We start from the raw sequence: 17,898 nt of genomic DNA on the forward strand, positions 1-17,898 counted from the left end.
TTATAACAAAATTTATTATTTAAATTCACATGCACATTAAATATACATTAAAAATTTTAGTATTATATATAATAATATTATTTATTTTATAATATAATTAACTCATTAGCTTAATTGGTTAGAACGTTGTGCTAATAATCTAAAAATTAGAGGTTCAAGTCTTACTTGGATCACTATTTTTAAATTAATTCGTAATCAATATTTTTCAAAAAAAAAAAATGTAAGACACTTCCGGAAGAAGCCCTTTCATAGGATGAAGAGGATCTTTCATAAAAGTTACTATGGAACTCTTACGGAAAAAGCATGAAAGACAAAATTAGAAAAAAAAAAAATACTGGGTACAGCAAGCAACACCCTTGAGGTTATTCCCACATAACCCTTGAGGTTATTCCCACATAGACTGCCGAAAAAAAATAAGTAAAACCTCTAGCGTTATAAGGCAAAATTTAAAATCAATGCGGTCACATATATATAGCTTTTTTAATAAAACATTGACCAGTATAAATAATATTACTGTTATGTATGGGCAGTAATCTCAAGCCAGGAAGTTTTAGTTTTGCCTCCTCATTTCATCCACGGTGATGGGCTTCCTTTTAAGGCATAGACAAATTTAATCTTAATTTTCTTTTTCTTATAAAATAAGACATAGACAAAAGAATTTGCTCAACTATGCTCACAATTTACCTATATTTCATATAGATTTTTTTTTCTTTTATCTTAATTTTTCGGATCATCGGAAGAAGGAGACCTTAACTATTTCGTAATTTAGTCGGGAGGTAATTAAAGTCTCCGGATTTCATATAGATTTTGCATAGAGGTCAATGCTACCGATTTGCAGCCGGGAATTAGACTGAATATCTCTGACTGCCAGAAACCTAAACCTGCATAAACATAGTTTAATTAAGAACAATCATAAATCACACAATCCAAACCATGACCTTTCAAACGACAATCCAGACCAGACCATGAATCAACCCACATAAGTACCAAATTGGGGATTTCCTTTTAATATTTGAAGGTCATTTCATGTTTATTAAATTTTTTTTATAAAAATGAAATTAATCAATTTAGCTTTTTGTAGCTATCTGGTTACGATAAACGGACGGTGATATTTAATTTTAAACGGACCATGATAAAGTTAATAATTATTTTCTAATTTTGTGAGCCCAGCATAAGCAGACTGACGCAAATCAGAAAAATCAAAATACAAATAAAACAATAAGAATATCCGAAATAAAAGTCTTAACTCTTCAAGTTTAACTTTTATACATAAAAAACACATTCATTTGTCCAAATGTTTCAAAACTCTTAAAGAATAGCTATTTAAAGAGAAGTATATATTTATAATAGGTTTAAAATATAAGCATATGCATTCTTTATCAAAATATCATAATTGTTTTAACAAAAAATATTTAAGGAATAGATTCACCTGGATTACCTATCATCACCACTCCCAAATTTTTTGCTAAAATTTCTTCACCGTGTTAAGGTAAATTACCTGAAAACATTACATGGAAAACTTGCAGAACTGATTGTGTATGTTCTGCGCTGGAAACGGTCTTCAAAGAACTGAGAGGTTTGCTTGTCCAAAACCTGCCAACTGATCCCATCATCACTACTCCCTTCAAGAATCCTGAGAAAGTAACACATGCCGCAAGATCATGAATACACAGCACTTGCTTTATAACTGAAGCTTATGCATGACAACTCACTACAAAGCAAAGAAAAGGTTAGCAGAACCTTTTTAGGAAAATTGAGCTAGTCAACGAACATAACAGTTAACCAGGGGGAAAAAAAGGAGACTTTAACAGCATATGCAAATGGTAGCGGACAGGCAGAGAAAAAGCAGGGCACACACTTATGACACAATTTACTTGGCTTGGCTTCCATGTTATTTTTAGGATTTGATTATGATAAGACGGTGGCATAAATTTTATACTACCAACAAACTATATTATGTTTAAAAAACATTTGAAATCCTTTTTTGAAAGGTAAAATAAAGTTACTACGATCAAGTAAGTTTTAAATTGACTACAAATTAAATTCAGACTAAATTTTCATGGTTAATCATATCCGGAGAGAGAAGCAGTTACATTACTTAATTTGGAGCAATTAAGCTTGCTTATTAGGATTAGAGAACACTATAAGGTAAGGCAGAGTAACTCAACTACTCATTAAATAATTAATAATAATAATAGCAACAAAGAACAGAATCAAGAGTAATTCAGCATACATTCCAAAGTCCGTACCAGTCCATTGGATCCCTTTCTGGTGCATCATTGGCTGACATCAACTCATATGCTGCAAGCTCAAACATCTTGTTATCAAATGTTCTATACACGACCCAACAACCTACGCAGCCAGATATATAACAAATTTCTTATATCAGCATCAAGAGAGCAGTGTCTGCACCTTTAGAATGGGGTGGACATAGAAATCAAATGGAATTATACTTTTGGCACTAGCATTTTGATAGGGAATGAAAATCTCTAAATATTATTTATCCAACAAAAAGAGGAAAGTCCTCTGGAAAACAAATATTCAGTAACAGAAAGATGAAAAGAAAAAAAAACATACAAAGAGATTGCAATAAGCAATCTCTACCGAGGCAAAATGGCCACCAACTTTACCCAAAATTCTCCTCCTCCTCTCACGACCCCCTAGAAAAACATTCAGCATTCTCCCTCCAGTGTCCTTTCCATTGACACACTGCAAGATGTCTATCTATTCTGTTATGCTTAGGGTCAACTTAGTCAATTTGGGCACACTAAATATTCTTCATTGCTTCCTCCCTCAAATCCCTTCTCTGCCCTTTATTTCTTTTAAATAGACTATAGCTTCAGTGCCTAACACTTTTCATAATTATGAATTCTTTTTCATCAATATTAAATCTATATCATGAAGAAAGAAAACCAACAAAGCAAAACTCCTAAGCATGAGAACTTTAACAAGGAATTACATAACTGCACAGAGATATTAGTAGCTTAGCACTATAAATTGTAAGTGGTTGGTTTACAATCTATTTATAATGAGAAGATTGAGGTACTATGGAAAAATACTAGCAAACAAAAATACCAAGCCAAGTAGTCAACATATGATTTACAATGGTTGGTTTGATATAGTTGGCATAAAAATCATCCATCGTGAGTTACAATAAAGAAAAAGCCCCAATAAAATCTCATTAACATATAATTTATTATTAAGAATAGCAATTAGTGTATAGTATAACCATATGGTAGGCGACATATAGCAACTTGTTCATTTCTAATGGGAGAGTAGAAATTATGTTTTTCCATTTGTTGGTGAAAGATAGCAAGACCTTAATTCTATAGAACTATGTTTAAGCTTGAACCATAATCTGATGTTGTAAGTTATTTATTTGGCTAACCATACCTCTTCCTCCATTTGGTTCTTCCCATTTAGACATTCGAGTGCCATCAAATGCTGATGTTATCTGAAATTTTATAAAACAGGGACAACTTTAAGGATGCTATAAGGCACGAGTATGATAAACACATAAAAGAGCCAGCTATAAACAAACTCACAATCCCAAAAGGCAACTCCTCTGAACTTGCAATTGCTGAACCAGAATGTATTCTATTTAACTTTAAAAGTGGCAACAGAAACATATCTTTCCCATAGTTTTCACACTTGTTAAGATTGTAAATCATGTCATCCAGAGCATCTAACGCAACAGGCAATGCTAAAGAAGTTACTACAGGGTCACCAACCAAACAAATTTCAACTCTCCCATCTGTATTCAACTTTTTCCCCAGAAAAAGAGCACAAAGTAAGTCATCAAAAGATGGAAATAGTTTCTGAAATTTTGGGTTCTCTAGAACTGAATCAATGGAGGTCCTTCTTGTTTTATAGGGGGACTTGCTAAGATCCAAAAGAATTCCTTTAGTAGTCCTGAGTACTTCAACAGCTTCTGACTTTGTTAATTCTTCCCCAACAAATTGATAAAGGATAGGTTGGAATGCATTATAAATCCTTGTCACATGCTCATCTACACACAAGCGAACTGGGCAAGCAGAAGAACTTAGCTTATCAGAACCCATTTCTAATCTGGATTTGCGCCATTCCTCATTCCCACTTCTTCTTCCAGGTAATGAGAGTGACTTGTCATCTTCAGCATGTAAACTCCTCTCAAGTTCTTTGTTTTCCTCCATATCATGGGATTCAATAATTGAAAGTAGTTGAGATGCAAAGCCTCTTCGACTTTCTTTTGTTATATTAGAGAGTAAAGTTGACAAAGAAGGCTCTGTAAGGATAGTACGTCGAGATAGGACCTTAATTTTGAAAAAGATACAAAAATTCGTCATAAATTATTAGCAAATTGGGATCCTCATGCTTGTGAAAGAAAGAGCATAAATTGTAAAACCTACCTCATGCCACTTCCTTGTGTATCGTTTGGTGACATCATAAACTCCATCTTTTGCTATGGCTATTACATAATTTAGTTTTTTCCCCCACCTATGCCACAAATTTAAAAAAATAATAATGAGGAAACATGGAAGCAAGATGTAAACTCCTAATGAGGACAAGAACAACTATTTTCTCACTTTCAATTAGATGGATGATAGCAATGAATACAGTAAAGTGAAAGTACTGCATAAATGAATAATACCCTTTTTCATATAATAATGGCTTGTCATAGATTCCTTCACATGGGTCAAGATGCATCCATCTGTAAGATCGTAGGTCTTCAGAAACAAATACATCTGACCAGAAATAGTTCTAAAGGCAGATTATGATAGCCAACAACTTTTAGATCAATTATACCTTCCCAAGTATTGAGAGAAGCACTCTGTCCAAACATGATCTGTAAAGTCCAAGATCTGGAGATAAACCAAAAATCAGTGACAGGAAACCCATTCCTCACTAGATAAACAAGCACATGTATATCCTAGGTTGAAAATTCACTGGCAAAACTGTAAGGACATCAATACTCAATACCCATTTTCCCTAGTTAGTGAAAAATAGCCCAATCATTCCATATAAATCAATGAGCACCAGCACCAAAATACTGTAAAGGGCAAAGTGTTCCTGATAAGAATGCAAGCTAAATTCAAGAATTGCTTTTAGACTTACAAGTTTATACCATGGCTACCTTTTCCAAACAGATAACAATTTAATTTAGAATATCAAGCATGACTTTTTCCCCCTATGTATATGAGAACTGAGCATACATTTCATGCAAGTAAAACTAAAATTAAATCAGTTACAAAACACAAGATTTTGTCATGTAAATGTTTGACACAAGACATTTGGCACTGCATTTGTAATATCAGAATCATCATGTGCCATGCCACAAAATAAGTAGCTCAAATCAAAGATTCAAAACCAGGTCTACACCATACAACCTAGCAATTAATGATACAGAAAACTAATGCATTGTCTACTCAATTGCAGCATAAAAACCAAGAAAAACCAACATATTGAAAAGACTGAATTTCATCCAGTTACAAACCAGACGTGACTCATAGCCAAAAGCTCGACAATATAACGTAAAGCAATTGGCCCATTCCCCACAGCGGCCCTCTCTTGTTTCCACAAGCTGCAAATTTAACGAGAAGGAAGTATCAGTATATAACATAAATGTGGTTGGCCGTTGCCCAAATATAAATTATAACAACTTGACATGAGTTGAATACCTTCATTGGATCATTGTACCGAGGGAAGCGAGTTAGTTGGGAGCAAACAGTACAGCTGGGTTGTGAAAAGATAAATGTGAATAACAGGAAAAAAAATTGAAGTCAGGCAAAAAATAGAAGCTAAAAAGTTAGTGAACATAAGCAGAAACCTTTAAAAATGGTTTATAAGCAAAAGGACAAAATCCAAGTAACAATAACAATACTAGTTTGTTATCACCGGATCTCCCAACTGTAAGTAGATATGTAATATGTAATAGATGAATAATTCCATTCATAATAAAATATGATTTGCTTGTGAAGACCTGATCTAAATAAAATCAAACAGGAAGCAGTTTGCTGATCTTGTAAAATAGGATATTTTCAACTTTAAAGAAACTATTAAGTTGATTATAGTAAAACCATGTTGCAAACAGATCAGTTGATTAATTATAGCTTAAAGAAAGTGTACAATTAGTTCAAATGCATGATGTCACAAGAAAATTGAGATAAAATATCAATTATGGTAATTAGCAGAGCCACTTTCGTTATCTAATTACAAGGAAAACAGAGTAACTTCACATTAAAGCATACATTCCATGGTCATACCGATAGAGTTCAACCCTAGAAGCTCCATAAAGAGTCTCGGAAGGAAGTGGAGGAGCCATGCCCTGGCCTACAGTATCGTTGCCACAATCATGACAAGATGGTGAATTCACCCATCTATTAGACAAGAACAAGAAAGAAAGAAGAAAAGAATCAGATGCAATTGACAAAAGAGAACACATATGCAGGTTAATTGATGTCTTTCATGGTGATAAACATTGCATGGATCATATTTGGGTTAAATAACAAATATGTCAGCAACTTATGAAGCATGAGATCTATGATCTACTCTATTCTGTCCTTACGGAGTTATTGACCATTGAAACGTTTGGCTCATTTAGCATTAATTAAAAGCAGAATAGACGATATAATAACCAGTTTAAACCTGAAGGACCGTTTGAACCAGAAAAGCAGTTGCAGCAGGAAAGCATGATCTTGTTCTATTTTTGATGGCTTGAAGTTCCCCTCCTGGAAAATGTTTATCAGGCTTACTGATTACAAAACAATAAAAGCATAATAGCAAAGGATATGCTTATGAAATGGCAACAGCATCTCAATCCACACACAGTGCTTGTCAAAATGAAGAAAAAGACAATTCCAGGCTGAATGGATTTTTATAGTAGTAGTACAGAGAGTTACAGAAAAAGAGTTGGTTTTACTTAAACACAATATAAACATCCTCTAAAATGAAACTACATATTTGTCCTATGAATTAAGATGTTCTCTTGAAAGAGAAATATAAATGCTCTTACCTTGGCCAAAGAGACCAAAGCTTTCTCCTCAAGCTCTTCCACAGGAACGGACTTCCGAGCAGCCTCCTGCCGTGTTGCATCCTCATACTGCAACATATCAAAACAAACCAACACACGGAATGATAGAATCTTCTTTGACATAATAATATTCATAACGACAACAAGGTAGCCCGTTTTTAGAGTCTATCTAGTTCACTGTAAAATTAATTCTCGTTTTCACAAGCTATGCAACTTCATGAACCAAATATCTCGCTCTCCTCACTCAAAAGTCAAAACAAAGATAAAACTGTTTGTAAGTCAATAAGGAGAAAAATACCATGAGGACTTGACTAACGTAGGGCCGTACTCTACTATCAAATTCTTGAGGATTTTGGCTTGCCACATACTGCTGCAACATTAGCGCTTCCTCCTCTGCCTGTACAGATATAATAATGCATGCACACACACACACACAAAGTGAAAATAAAAATAAAGTTGAAACTAGAAATAAATACAGAAATTCACTCCATTTCCAAAATCGATTATACTGAACACAAATTCTTAGGTGAAACACTGAAACCTGCAAGAGTCTGGCCAATTCCTCATCGGATTTCAACAAATCGGCAGCGCTTGGTTCCGGTTCGGAGTCGTTGACCGAGACTAGTCGTAGTTTGTCAGAAATGGCGACGAGATCAGAGTCATTGACCACTGGAGTATCTTGTTCGGCTCCGAAAATCTATGCAAAATTTAAGAAGAGAATCAGAGTCTAGGAAATAAATATATGAAAATTTAGGAGAGGAATTGAAACCTTTTGTTGATGAGGTGGAACGGAAGAGAGGGAATAGAGCTGGAATTGAAAAACCTGCAATAGCGGAAGAATGAATGAATTGGAAAATGAGTAGGGAGAAAGATGAGTTATGGAGAAAGAGGCGCACTTCGAAGCCGTCGTCTGTGTCGTAATGGAGATCAAAGTCAGAATCGTCGTGGATCACCTGAAACCTGCGCGCCACCATCTTCTTTCTCTCTACTCAACTCAACTCCCACCATGGAATGGTACCAAGTCCTTAATTCAATTCTATTTTCTCTTCTAAATCACACAAACTAAATGTTAGAGCAAATTAAAGTTTAATACTAATATTCCTTTAGTTTTTATCAAATTATATATAACTCTACCAACAATAAGTAGTTTGAGTGGTCATAGTAGAATTTTAAGTTTGAGTTTTATGAAAAAAAAAAAGTAATTAAAAATAAAGTCACTATAAATAAATGACCAACTAGATTTTTTTTTAATATTAATCATCATTAAACTTTATACAAATGTATAAATAATTGATAATATATATAAGATATATCATATGAGTGATTTTTTTATATTTAAAATTAAAATATTTTAAATTAAAGATTCATTTAATTTACTAAACACATAAATAAAATATTTTTAATATTAAATTTATGTCAAGATAGTCTCATAATTACTACCATCTCATAATTTCATGATTAATATGGTTGTCACCAATACCACTGAGATTTTATCTTCTTACACTAATCTCCTTTAAGCTTAAAAATATTTCACTAATACTTTCTTAACATTTTTACATGAGACTATAAAAAATTCTTTTACAAGATGAATGTAATGATTAAAAAAAATTAAATATAATATATTATATAAGATAAATAATTATAATTAATAATAGTTGTCTTTCATTTTACTTATGGTAGCAACGTAAACAAGACCAATCTATTCAGAAAAAAAAAAAAAAAAAAGACAAAGCATCTTTCTTCTAGCATCTTTCATTCTGCATTTTTAAGCAATGTAAACAAGACATGGCATCCTTATTCTAGAATTCTGTTGAGAATGTATTCTTGTAAGTGTCTCTCTATTTTTTATGCACTTTAAGTGGATCACGTCAGCATAAATTATCTTTTTTATTATTATTTACGGAAACCAACTTAAGACATTTCACTATGAATATCTTCTGCATTACAAAGGAAATAGAATGATAAATGGTGGGACTGGCATGAGATACAACCGTCCTAGCTAAGGTATGAGGAATAATATTAGCTTGTCCATCTCGTTAGTTCAAAAATAATTCTCTCTAGTCTCTAACTATGTGTTTGGATGAGAGATTTAAAATTTTTTAGGAAATTTATATACATAACATTTTGATTGTCTTGATCTAAATTCTTTTCATTTTGTAAATATTTTGTTTGGATGAGGTAGTTCAATTTCTTGTATTTTAATTTCCTTGTTTGGATGAGGTAATTCAATTTCTTGTATTTTAATGAAAATTCAATTTCAATGAAATTCAAATTTTTATTTTTAAATATTTATTTTGCTTTTGCTTTTTCATGTCTAGTGAAAGGCATTGATTCTTCTAATATGTTCTTTTTATTTTTATTTTTCTTTTAAAAAGTGCTTCTGATATGCTGTGGATTTGAGTAAATGGACAATTTAATGAATATCTCAAACATAATTTTTATCCCGAAAATTCTAACATCTTCTAATAATGATTAAAATGTGATATTGGTCTTATAAATACTTTGATTTCAAATTATATTGCAACGAGGACTAAGTTGATGTGATTACCATATACAAATCTCCTAAAAACGAAAGGACTTCTAAATCTTTTTTTAGCACTAGTGATTGTTCCATTCCATGCCATCTTTCATTTTCACGTTATTCATGCAATTAATTATATTTGCATGGTTACAAACATAAGCTTGATTCTATATTTCATTTCATTTCACTATATATGATACTATGAGAGTAGAGTTAGAGATTTTTCTGTACATATGATACAGAGGTAAATTTTTCAACCAATACCCCAAGCACAATCAGGCAGGGAAAAGTGCCTATTCTTTTTGAAGAATTTTTTAAGCGACTTAAAAACCTAGGGAAAGCTTCTCTTCACTTAAATGTAATCAACAAACACCACTGAAACCTAGGCCTAATATGAAGCTATAACTACGGTGTCTGCCATGTGCAGTCATGAGCTCCTTAGGAACTCCCAAGGTCCTGATCCCATTCCAATTCTGCATCAACATTAGTTCATTAACTAAAAGAGAATGCATTGAATCAATGTTCTAAATGTGACAAGTGTCTTGATAGTGATCAATTCAATTAGGTGGAAAACATTAGCAATAATAATCCTTAAAAATCAGTATTACCTCAAGAAGCTAGCAAATGCCCTAAGACCCATATAGATGGTCAAAGCAACCCAAATTCCAATGAAACCACCGGCGGATGACAAAATAAGCAGACAAATGATGCTAAGAATTGCAACCACAACTTGAGAGTTACCATAATGAAGTAGTCCTTAATATTTAGTGCAGAAGGCTGAATATGCCATTTATCATAATACCATGTAACATTAAAAATGGAAGAAAATACTCACCATGGAGAAGGCTGAATATGCAAAATCAGATGCCCCAAAGTTGACACCATAAAAAACAAATGCTAAAGAATTCAGGGGTTGAGTGACTACAACAAACTGGTAAGAAAGAATGAACATGAATGTAACTATGTAAGTCTCCCTGCTTAGGGGGTTGGGAAGATACAACACCAATATCCTTTCCAATTTGAAAATGAACAATTACCGTGATCCCAATTTGAATGAGGTGGAGGACATTAGCATCTTGTGTAAATATTTTAGCACCAAAGTGCAATCCTATTCCAAGAATGAATGTAAGTGTCAATCCTAAAATCAAACATATCTACAGTATAACAAATAGCGTGTCACATTTGCATAATGTATGTCTCTGAGGAAAAATGGTATTTCATTCAACACTCTAAAGCACCTGCAGAACATTAGCATCTTGTGTAAATATTTTAGCACCAAAGTGCAATCCTATTCCAAGAATGAATGCAAGTGCCAATCCTAAAATCAAACATATCTACAGTATAACAAATAGCGCGTCACATTTGCATAATGTATGTCTCTGAGGAAAAATGGTATTTCATTCAACACTCTAAAGCACCTGCAGAACATTAGCATCTTGTGTAAATATTTTAGCACCAAAGTGCAATCCTATTCCAAGAATGAATGCAAGTGCCAATCCTAAAATCAAACCCATCTACAGTATAACAAATAACGCGTCACATTTGCATAATGTATGTCTCTGAGGAAAAATGGTATTTCATTCAACACTCTAAAGCACCTGCAGAACTCGTGATGCAGTTGTTGTGGCCCTGTCAAAATCCTTATTAGCAAATGCGCCCGCAAGAATCGCATGAAACCAACATGTTATTTTGGAAGCTATAAACTAATTGAAGAAAAATGACTAGGGAAAAAAACATTGCCTTTTACTTGTTTCATGATGGCAAATGACATTATAATCAATTGGATAACATAAATGCGTAATTATTCCACATTGATGATTCAACTGGCCATTGAAAACATGAGAAAATTATGGCTTTCTATAGCTCATTTCATTCCTAACCAAGTTTTTTTACAACTTAATCAGTTTCCCATTTTTCACAGGAAAGTGTGCATTGAAAAATGAAAATGAATTCAAAGAATCACTCATGTTATCCAAAACCTTTTCAATTTTTTCAATACAAGAAAACATTATTCAAGTGGATATCATTGCTATTTTATCCACTGTTTTGCTATGAAACCATCATGTAGTAACATAGCAAGACATTGATTGGACAAAGTAATATCTAACCTGCCTAGCAACAGCCAGACCATCCGCAAGAAGAGACACTGCCAACCAAACCTACAGACATACTTGAAATGCAGCCCTAGATGTTGGTCCCTGCCGTGTAGCTAGTGATGCTGTCACACAACGATGACTCTTATTAATAATAGAAAACCTGAATGACAACAATATATGGAAGGACAAAGATGGTGTCAAGTCTCAATACTAAAGTGTTAGTAAACCTAAACAGAAAAAAGTAGAAGATTATAAGTATCAATTTGAATGGAAAAAAGATATAAAACATCATAGCAATTTCCATAAGAAAATTTTGATTCTACAAAGTTTATGATTAAATAACATGAAATAAGGTATTGTTTATGTAATATTGCTAGGGAAGGAAATAGCAAATACATCTTCAGTAAATAATTTTAACTATGGTTTCAAGGATGAAATCTTAATACAAGAAATTGGTCTAAGCAAATACAGCTATTTCGCCCTGCCCAGTTCTTATTTTTTTGTGGATCATTAGGTCTAAGCAAAATAAACCCTTACCATTTTTAAGAAATCGGTCTAATTGCAGATGCTTTATGCTTGGAGGTACAAGGTCAACTTGTTCCATCAAGTGAAGAATAAACACAGTGAAGAATAAACACAAAGTGAAGAAACCAAAGTTTTTATAGAAGAATAAACACAAGCACCTACACTACAGAGTCTGTTCCTAATAAATTTGCAAAACTACCCACAGTACAAATTAATGAAATCAAACAATGAGCAACGAAATCAAATAATGAGTACCCACAGTACAAAACCAATAAAATCAAACAACTAAATAAAAAATAAATCACAAATTAACGAAAAAAATGAACACACCATGGCACAACGAGAGTGTGGGTCGAAATTACAAGGGAAACTTTCTTGTGAGAGAACGCTACGTGTGGTGCATGAGAGTGATTGAGATAGAGAGCTATTGTGCTGAGAGGGAGAGAGCGCTAGCGTCGTGTGCGTGAGAGTGGCTGAGAGGGAGAGAAAGCGTGTGCGGCGTGAGAGAGTGGCTGAGAGGGAGGGAGAGCGTGCCTAGATTGGAGGGAGAATTTTAATTTCTCTATTTTTTTGTGAAAATTTGAAATTCTTTCAATTTAGTCTATTAAAATGTTTTATAAAATAATGACATTTTAATTATTTCTGAAATATCTTATTCAAACAGATTATTTTATAAGAAGACATTTTAATATCTCAGTTAAAATATTTTACCATTGCTTCATCCAAACACACACTAAATTTATTAATGATGAAACCTACGTACTTCAGAGAAATTTATTCTATGTTTCTGAATTCTGTCGAACACCAGTTCAAAAAAATTACATGAGTCATATCCATGTCCATCTCGTCCATAGAAGCGCGTAAATAAGTCCCAAGGCTTCACCTTCCAGAATTAAGATGCACGGGTTGTCGAAGCTACAACGGAACCCTAGCCTGACTTCTGCTCCTGAGAGAAAAAAGATGCATCGATCCACATTACACATATAAAAACTTGCAGGTGGTTTCTTCAATTCCAAGGCAGCACCAAGGGAACTACACTAATAAAGGCTCAAGCTGAGGTCACAACTCTCTAGCTTTGGTCCAAAACAAAACTGGATATATTCCAAAGATTAAAACAAAATAAAAGGATCAAAAACCATTTTTTTTAACAAACATCATTTTGAAAATAACTATAGATAAAAGTTAACCAAGAGGTAAACTATTATATAGGTTTATTATATCTATATTATATTATTTGCCGACCAAAAAATATATATTACATTACTTTTTGGAATATTTGTAAAATATGTTGTATTTATTATATTTACATTTTTATTTATAAATTTAATATAGGTATTTTATTATTATTAATTATTTTAAAGATAATATCCTGAATTTCAATATAACTATAATTTATATATTAGTACTACATATTTCAAAAAATTAATTTACATTCACATATTTAAAAAATAACAAAAAAATGTTAAAAATATAAAATATTTAAATAAACTGCAACTTTGATCTTTTGGGAATGGAATTATTTTTTCATCTTTCACGGACTATGGTAAGCAAGTCTTGAAGGTCCAGCGATAACCAGAGGAGATTGGTCAAAGAGAGTTGCGAATAAATGATGAACTAAAGACTAAAGTAAAGGAGCCAAAGAGCAGTAGCTCGCCGAACAAGCAGAAGCAGCTCTAAAATCTAGTAATTAATGTAAAATATTTTTGTCAAGTGATAGGCAAGGAAAACGTGTCTTGATTCAAATAACTTATTTTTCTCTTTAATTTCAAAACTTTTATATCTTTAATCCATGGATTCTAACTCACTTCAACTAAAAATAAAGTTAAACAATCTCATCCTACATGACTCAATAAAATTAAAACAACTGTATTAAAAATTAAACTCACTTGTTTACATTTTTTTATACATAAAATTTAGAGTAATTATATATTTTTTATTAATTTTAAATTCTGTCCACTTTTTAGATTTGGGGTTTTTTATTTGTGCAATTGTTTCTACACCATGCATCTCTTAGAAGAAAATGATGAGATCTAATTTTTACCCATCTTGCTTACCTTTGAAGAAAATGATGAGAACACTGGCTATCATAAAACTACCCACCTTCCATTACCAATTTAACAAGCATAAATGATTTTTATATACCTTACAAAATATGTTTAATTGCACTTAAAAGTAATGACTGAACGTGTGCGAATGTAGAATAATATATATCACGGGTTTATATGTATATGGAAGGAAAATACTTGTCGGTACGAAACTATTTTCGTAAAGAGATATACGAATATATCTGATTGGTTAATTTTAAAATTACATTATGCTTTGTATTCTGTTAACTGTAATCGTACGCATGCTATTGGCGCCTGTGTTTATTCATGTAGGAAAAGCTTCGTACAAAGTAGCAACGTTCGTATATGGAAATCGAAGGGGTTACTCTGTTATATAAGGGGTAGACGATATAATAGTGTAGAGTAGTTTTTTCAACTTCACGTGGAAGTCATTTAGTTCCAATTTCTAGTTATATTCGAACGTCCCTAATGTGGTAGAACATGTCAATCATTGCAAAGGGGGAACAATTAGACTCGCTGGTGCAAGTTGTTGGCGTACGATCGAAGAGAGTGCAAATATGAGTGTTGTTGAGAAGGAGAAAAGAGAGATTATGCAACAGTGACGGTGATGAAAAACAATCACCACACAAAAGCCAAACGAATATAAATACTGAGGAAATATATAATTCGTAAAAAAAATATTAGAAAAATTATATAATTAGTCAAATATTTGTGTATAAAAAATCTTAAAAAATGAACCTAACTTATAATATAGTTATTTTAATTTTATTGGACCGCCGCCTATTTAAATGGGATAAGTTAGAACAAATTAATCCATTTCTATTTAATAAAATAGAATTCTCGATAGTTATTAACAATTACTAATATCTCTTCTATTATATTTTCTTCTTTGGTCCTATTAAACAAGTCTTTCAAGGATATTGGTTAAAAAAATTAATAAATACAAAGTTATTCAAAATCATGATGTAAGTGCATGGAAAACCTTTTTTTTATTAATGTTTCAACTAATGTCCTTAATATATTTATTTATTAAGATTAATATTACCATCATTTAAGATAATAATTTTTTTAACTTCTTATTCATAATTAACAATTCTATTTTAAAAAACTTAAATCCAAAATCTATTCTAACAGTTCAGGAAAAAGAAGTTAGCACTATTATCAGCATGTGAGCCAAAATAACTGAAACATGTGAACATAACTAAGGTTCACTTTACGGTAGTTGCTAGGAACATTTGAGAAGCAATTATTCCCTAACATTAATAAAAACCACCAACTATCACCGTCCTCTTTAATTCTCAACTGTCCACACTTATACAAGTTTAACCGTCTTCATTCTTTTATATTATGTTTAGGGCTGTGTACGTATATATACATATATATATATTGCCAATTTTAACGACTTTCATCAAAGCAAAACATACCCATAACATAACAGTGTTTTTGTTTTTGTTTCTCTCTGTCACTGTTCTCACGTAATCTAGAGTTGTCGGTGCTAAGCACAAACATGTCGAACTCGAGGGTAGCTCTGAACTCAAAACTAACGGTTGTGTCAAGCAGACCCGTTAGTTCTTCGGGTAAGGCTCATGCGCTATCCGCGCTGGACCGTGGCATGGGATCACACACACTGCATGTTATATACTACTACAAGAATGAGGAGAACTGGTTTGAGTCGTTTGATTTGAACTCTTTGAGGGAATCGTTGTCTGAGGTTCTGACTCTGTACCCTACTGTGACGGGTCGGTTGGGAATTAGAGGAGTGGATGGTGGGTGGGAAGTGAAGTGTAATGATGCGGGCGTTCGGGTCATAAAGGCCAGCGTGGATGCCACACTTGATCAATGGCTCAAATCTGCCTCTGGCTCCGAAGAGAACCTTCTGGTTGCTTGGGATCATATGCCTGATGATCCTACCACATGGTCTCCCTTCCGAATTCAGGTATCATTTACAATCAAGTGCCAACAGTTTTTCTTTTTTTTGTTGTTGAATCGGGTATACCTCAGCCAAAAAACAAGAACTATCCATAACGCACAAGAACAATTTTATTTAGCATATACTTGGTTGAGCAAAGAATTTTGTCTAGCTTTTATCTTTTATATTTTATAAATTTGATCATTTTTATACTAAATATGTTAAAAGTCATATTTAACTTTAGTATCTGAATTAACTAACATAAAATTAGTTTAATTTAACTAGTAATTTTAAGTTAAGTATTGTATAAGTTTATTGGAGTATAATTGTAAAAGTGAAGTTACATATTTGATAAAAATAAAAAATTTGAATATCATGTAAATGAGAAGACATAAAACTAATATCTTAAAATTTTGAGTTAAAATATGATGTTAGTTTTGGTTATGTGGTGTGTTCAAAGTTCATTACTGATTGTTATAGATGATTTTGTATAGAATAAGATAGAAGTGATCGGTGGATGTTGGTTGCAGATAAACAGCTTCCAAGGGGGAGGGGTTGCAATAGGAATAAGTTGTAGTCACATGGTGGCAGATCTAACTTTCGTGGCATCATTTTTCAAATCATGGACCGAAGTTCACCGCCACTTGCCCATTACCCACCCTCCTTTCGTCGCTCCAAATCACGCAGATGCAGAGTCTCTCCCTCGCCATGCAAAAACAGATTCTCCGAGAAACATGGCCACAGCCACCTTCAAGTTTTCCACTTCAATCATCAATCAATGCCTCACCAAAGTCCATGACACGTGCCCCAACGCCACCCCATTTGATTTCCTCGCGGCTCTGTTTTGGTCTCGCATCGCTCGCGTCAAACCTCCAAAGAATCACCACCAAACACAGTCTCTATGCATTTGCACCGACTTTAGGAGTCTCATAAAAGCGTCACTCCCTATAGGGTACTTCGGCAATGCATTGCACTTTTCAATGCTCTCGCAGAAAGTGGAGGACATGGAGAGTGGCCAGTTAGGAGGCATAGTTAGTGCAGTGCATGGGCATTTGGGAGGGCTTTCAGAGGAAGAAATTTGGTCTACCAATGAAGGGAATTATTGCATGTATGGGACTGAGTTAACTTGTGTTTGCATGGAGCACTTGGTGTTTGAGGAAGAAAATGAGTCGTTGCTATATGCTGCAATGTTCGGGAATAACGAGAAACCAGTTCATGTTTCGTGTCGCGTGGGGAATGTGGATGGTGAAGGTTTGATCACAGTGATGCCTTCCTCAGTGGGAGGACTTTCGAGAACAGTGATGGTGATGCTTCCTGAGGAAGAACTCGCTGAACTAAGCAAAGACGAAGCAATATTGGAGTTGGAGCCAGCGATGCTTCTTGCTGGTTGTGTGGACCATTAGACTTGTGCAAAAATTTAATTTTTCGGCTTCTTGTCTCTCTCTCTCTCTCTCCCGCTATGTAATGCAATGCTGGCAACCTTTACTTACACATGGGACCAGAGACGAGACAAGAATAAAGCTTCTTACACACTGCTCACAGTTGCTAAAATTTGGAAGAATAAGAAAGTTTTTGTGAAATGTGATAGAACCAGCTCATATCTATTTATGTAGACGAGTTCTAGGGTGGACGCGAAACCAAGTGTTGTAAGTGTCAAAGTTAAAAACCAAATCACGAAGAAACTTGGTTTTCGTAATTCAATGATCATTTTTTATTGTCCGTCCTGCACCGTCCGATTGAGTTATTCATAATCCAACAGTCTATTTTTGTTG

The 17,898-nt window shown here is 33.4% G+C and overlaps 2 protein-coding genes and 1 pseudogene across 3 annotated transcripts; 1 reads left to right on the top strand and 2 right to left on the bottom strand.

Moving 5' to 3' along the window:
• Positions 1-445: 445 nt before the first annotated feature.
• LOC114400172 (peptide-N(4)-(N-acetyl-beta-glucosaminyl)asparagine amidase-like) lies at positions 446-8,089 on the bottom strand. 2 transcript variants are annotated; one of them, XM_028362490.1, is made up of 17 exons: positions 7,906-8,089; positions 7,779-7,832; positions 7,551-7,706; positions 7,308-7,406; positions 6,992-7,078; positions 6,625-6,707; positions 6,243-6,356; positions 5,658-5,712; positions 5,474-5,560; positions 4,786-4,841; positions 4,631-4,690; positions 4,389-4,476; positions 3,546-4,292; positions 3,394-3,454; positions 2,250-2,352; positions 1,499-1,633; positions 446-881 (listed from the first exon to the last, which is right to left on the bottom strand). In XM_028362490.1, exons 1-17 carry the CDS (start codon positions 7,981-7,983, stop codon positions 797-799), a joined length of 2,148 nt encoding a protein of 715 aa, XP_028218291.1. In that variant the 5' UTR covers positions 7,984-8,089; the 3' UTR covers positions 446-796. The 2 variants fall into 2 exon arrangements, with proteins under 2 accessions (XP_028218291.1, XP_028218292.1); XM_028362491.1 differs by lacking the exon at positions 446-881 and having other exon boundaries at positions 1,582-1,711.
• Positions 8,090-9,957: 1,868 nt separating this feature from the next.
• LOC114398912 lies at positions 9,958-12,994 on the bottom strand (annotated as a pseudogene).
• Positions 12,995-15,612: 2,618 nt separating this feature from the next.
• LOC114399424 (protein ECERIFERUM 2-like) lies at positions 15,613-17,898 on the top strand. Its single transcript, XM_028361608.1, has 2 exons — positions 15,613-16,153; positions 16,657-17,898. The coding sequence occupies exons 1-2, from the start codon at positions 15,725-15,727 to the stop codon at positions 17,527-17,529; spliced, it is 1,302 nt and encodes a 433-aa protein (XP_028217409.1). The 5' UTR covers positions 15,613-15,724; the 3' UTR covers positions 17,530-17,898.

The sequence above is a fragment of the Glycine soja genome, chromosome 19 (assembly GCF_004193775.1).
Source record: "Glycine soja cultivar W05 chromosome 19, ASM419377v2, whole genome shotgun sequence".
In the NCBI taxonomy this organism is placed as follows: Eukaryota; Viridiplantae; Streptophyta; class Magnoliopsida; order Fabales; family Fabaceae; genus Glycine; species Glycine soja.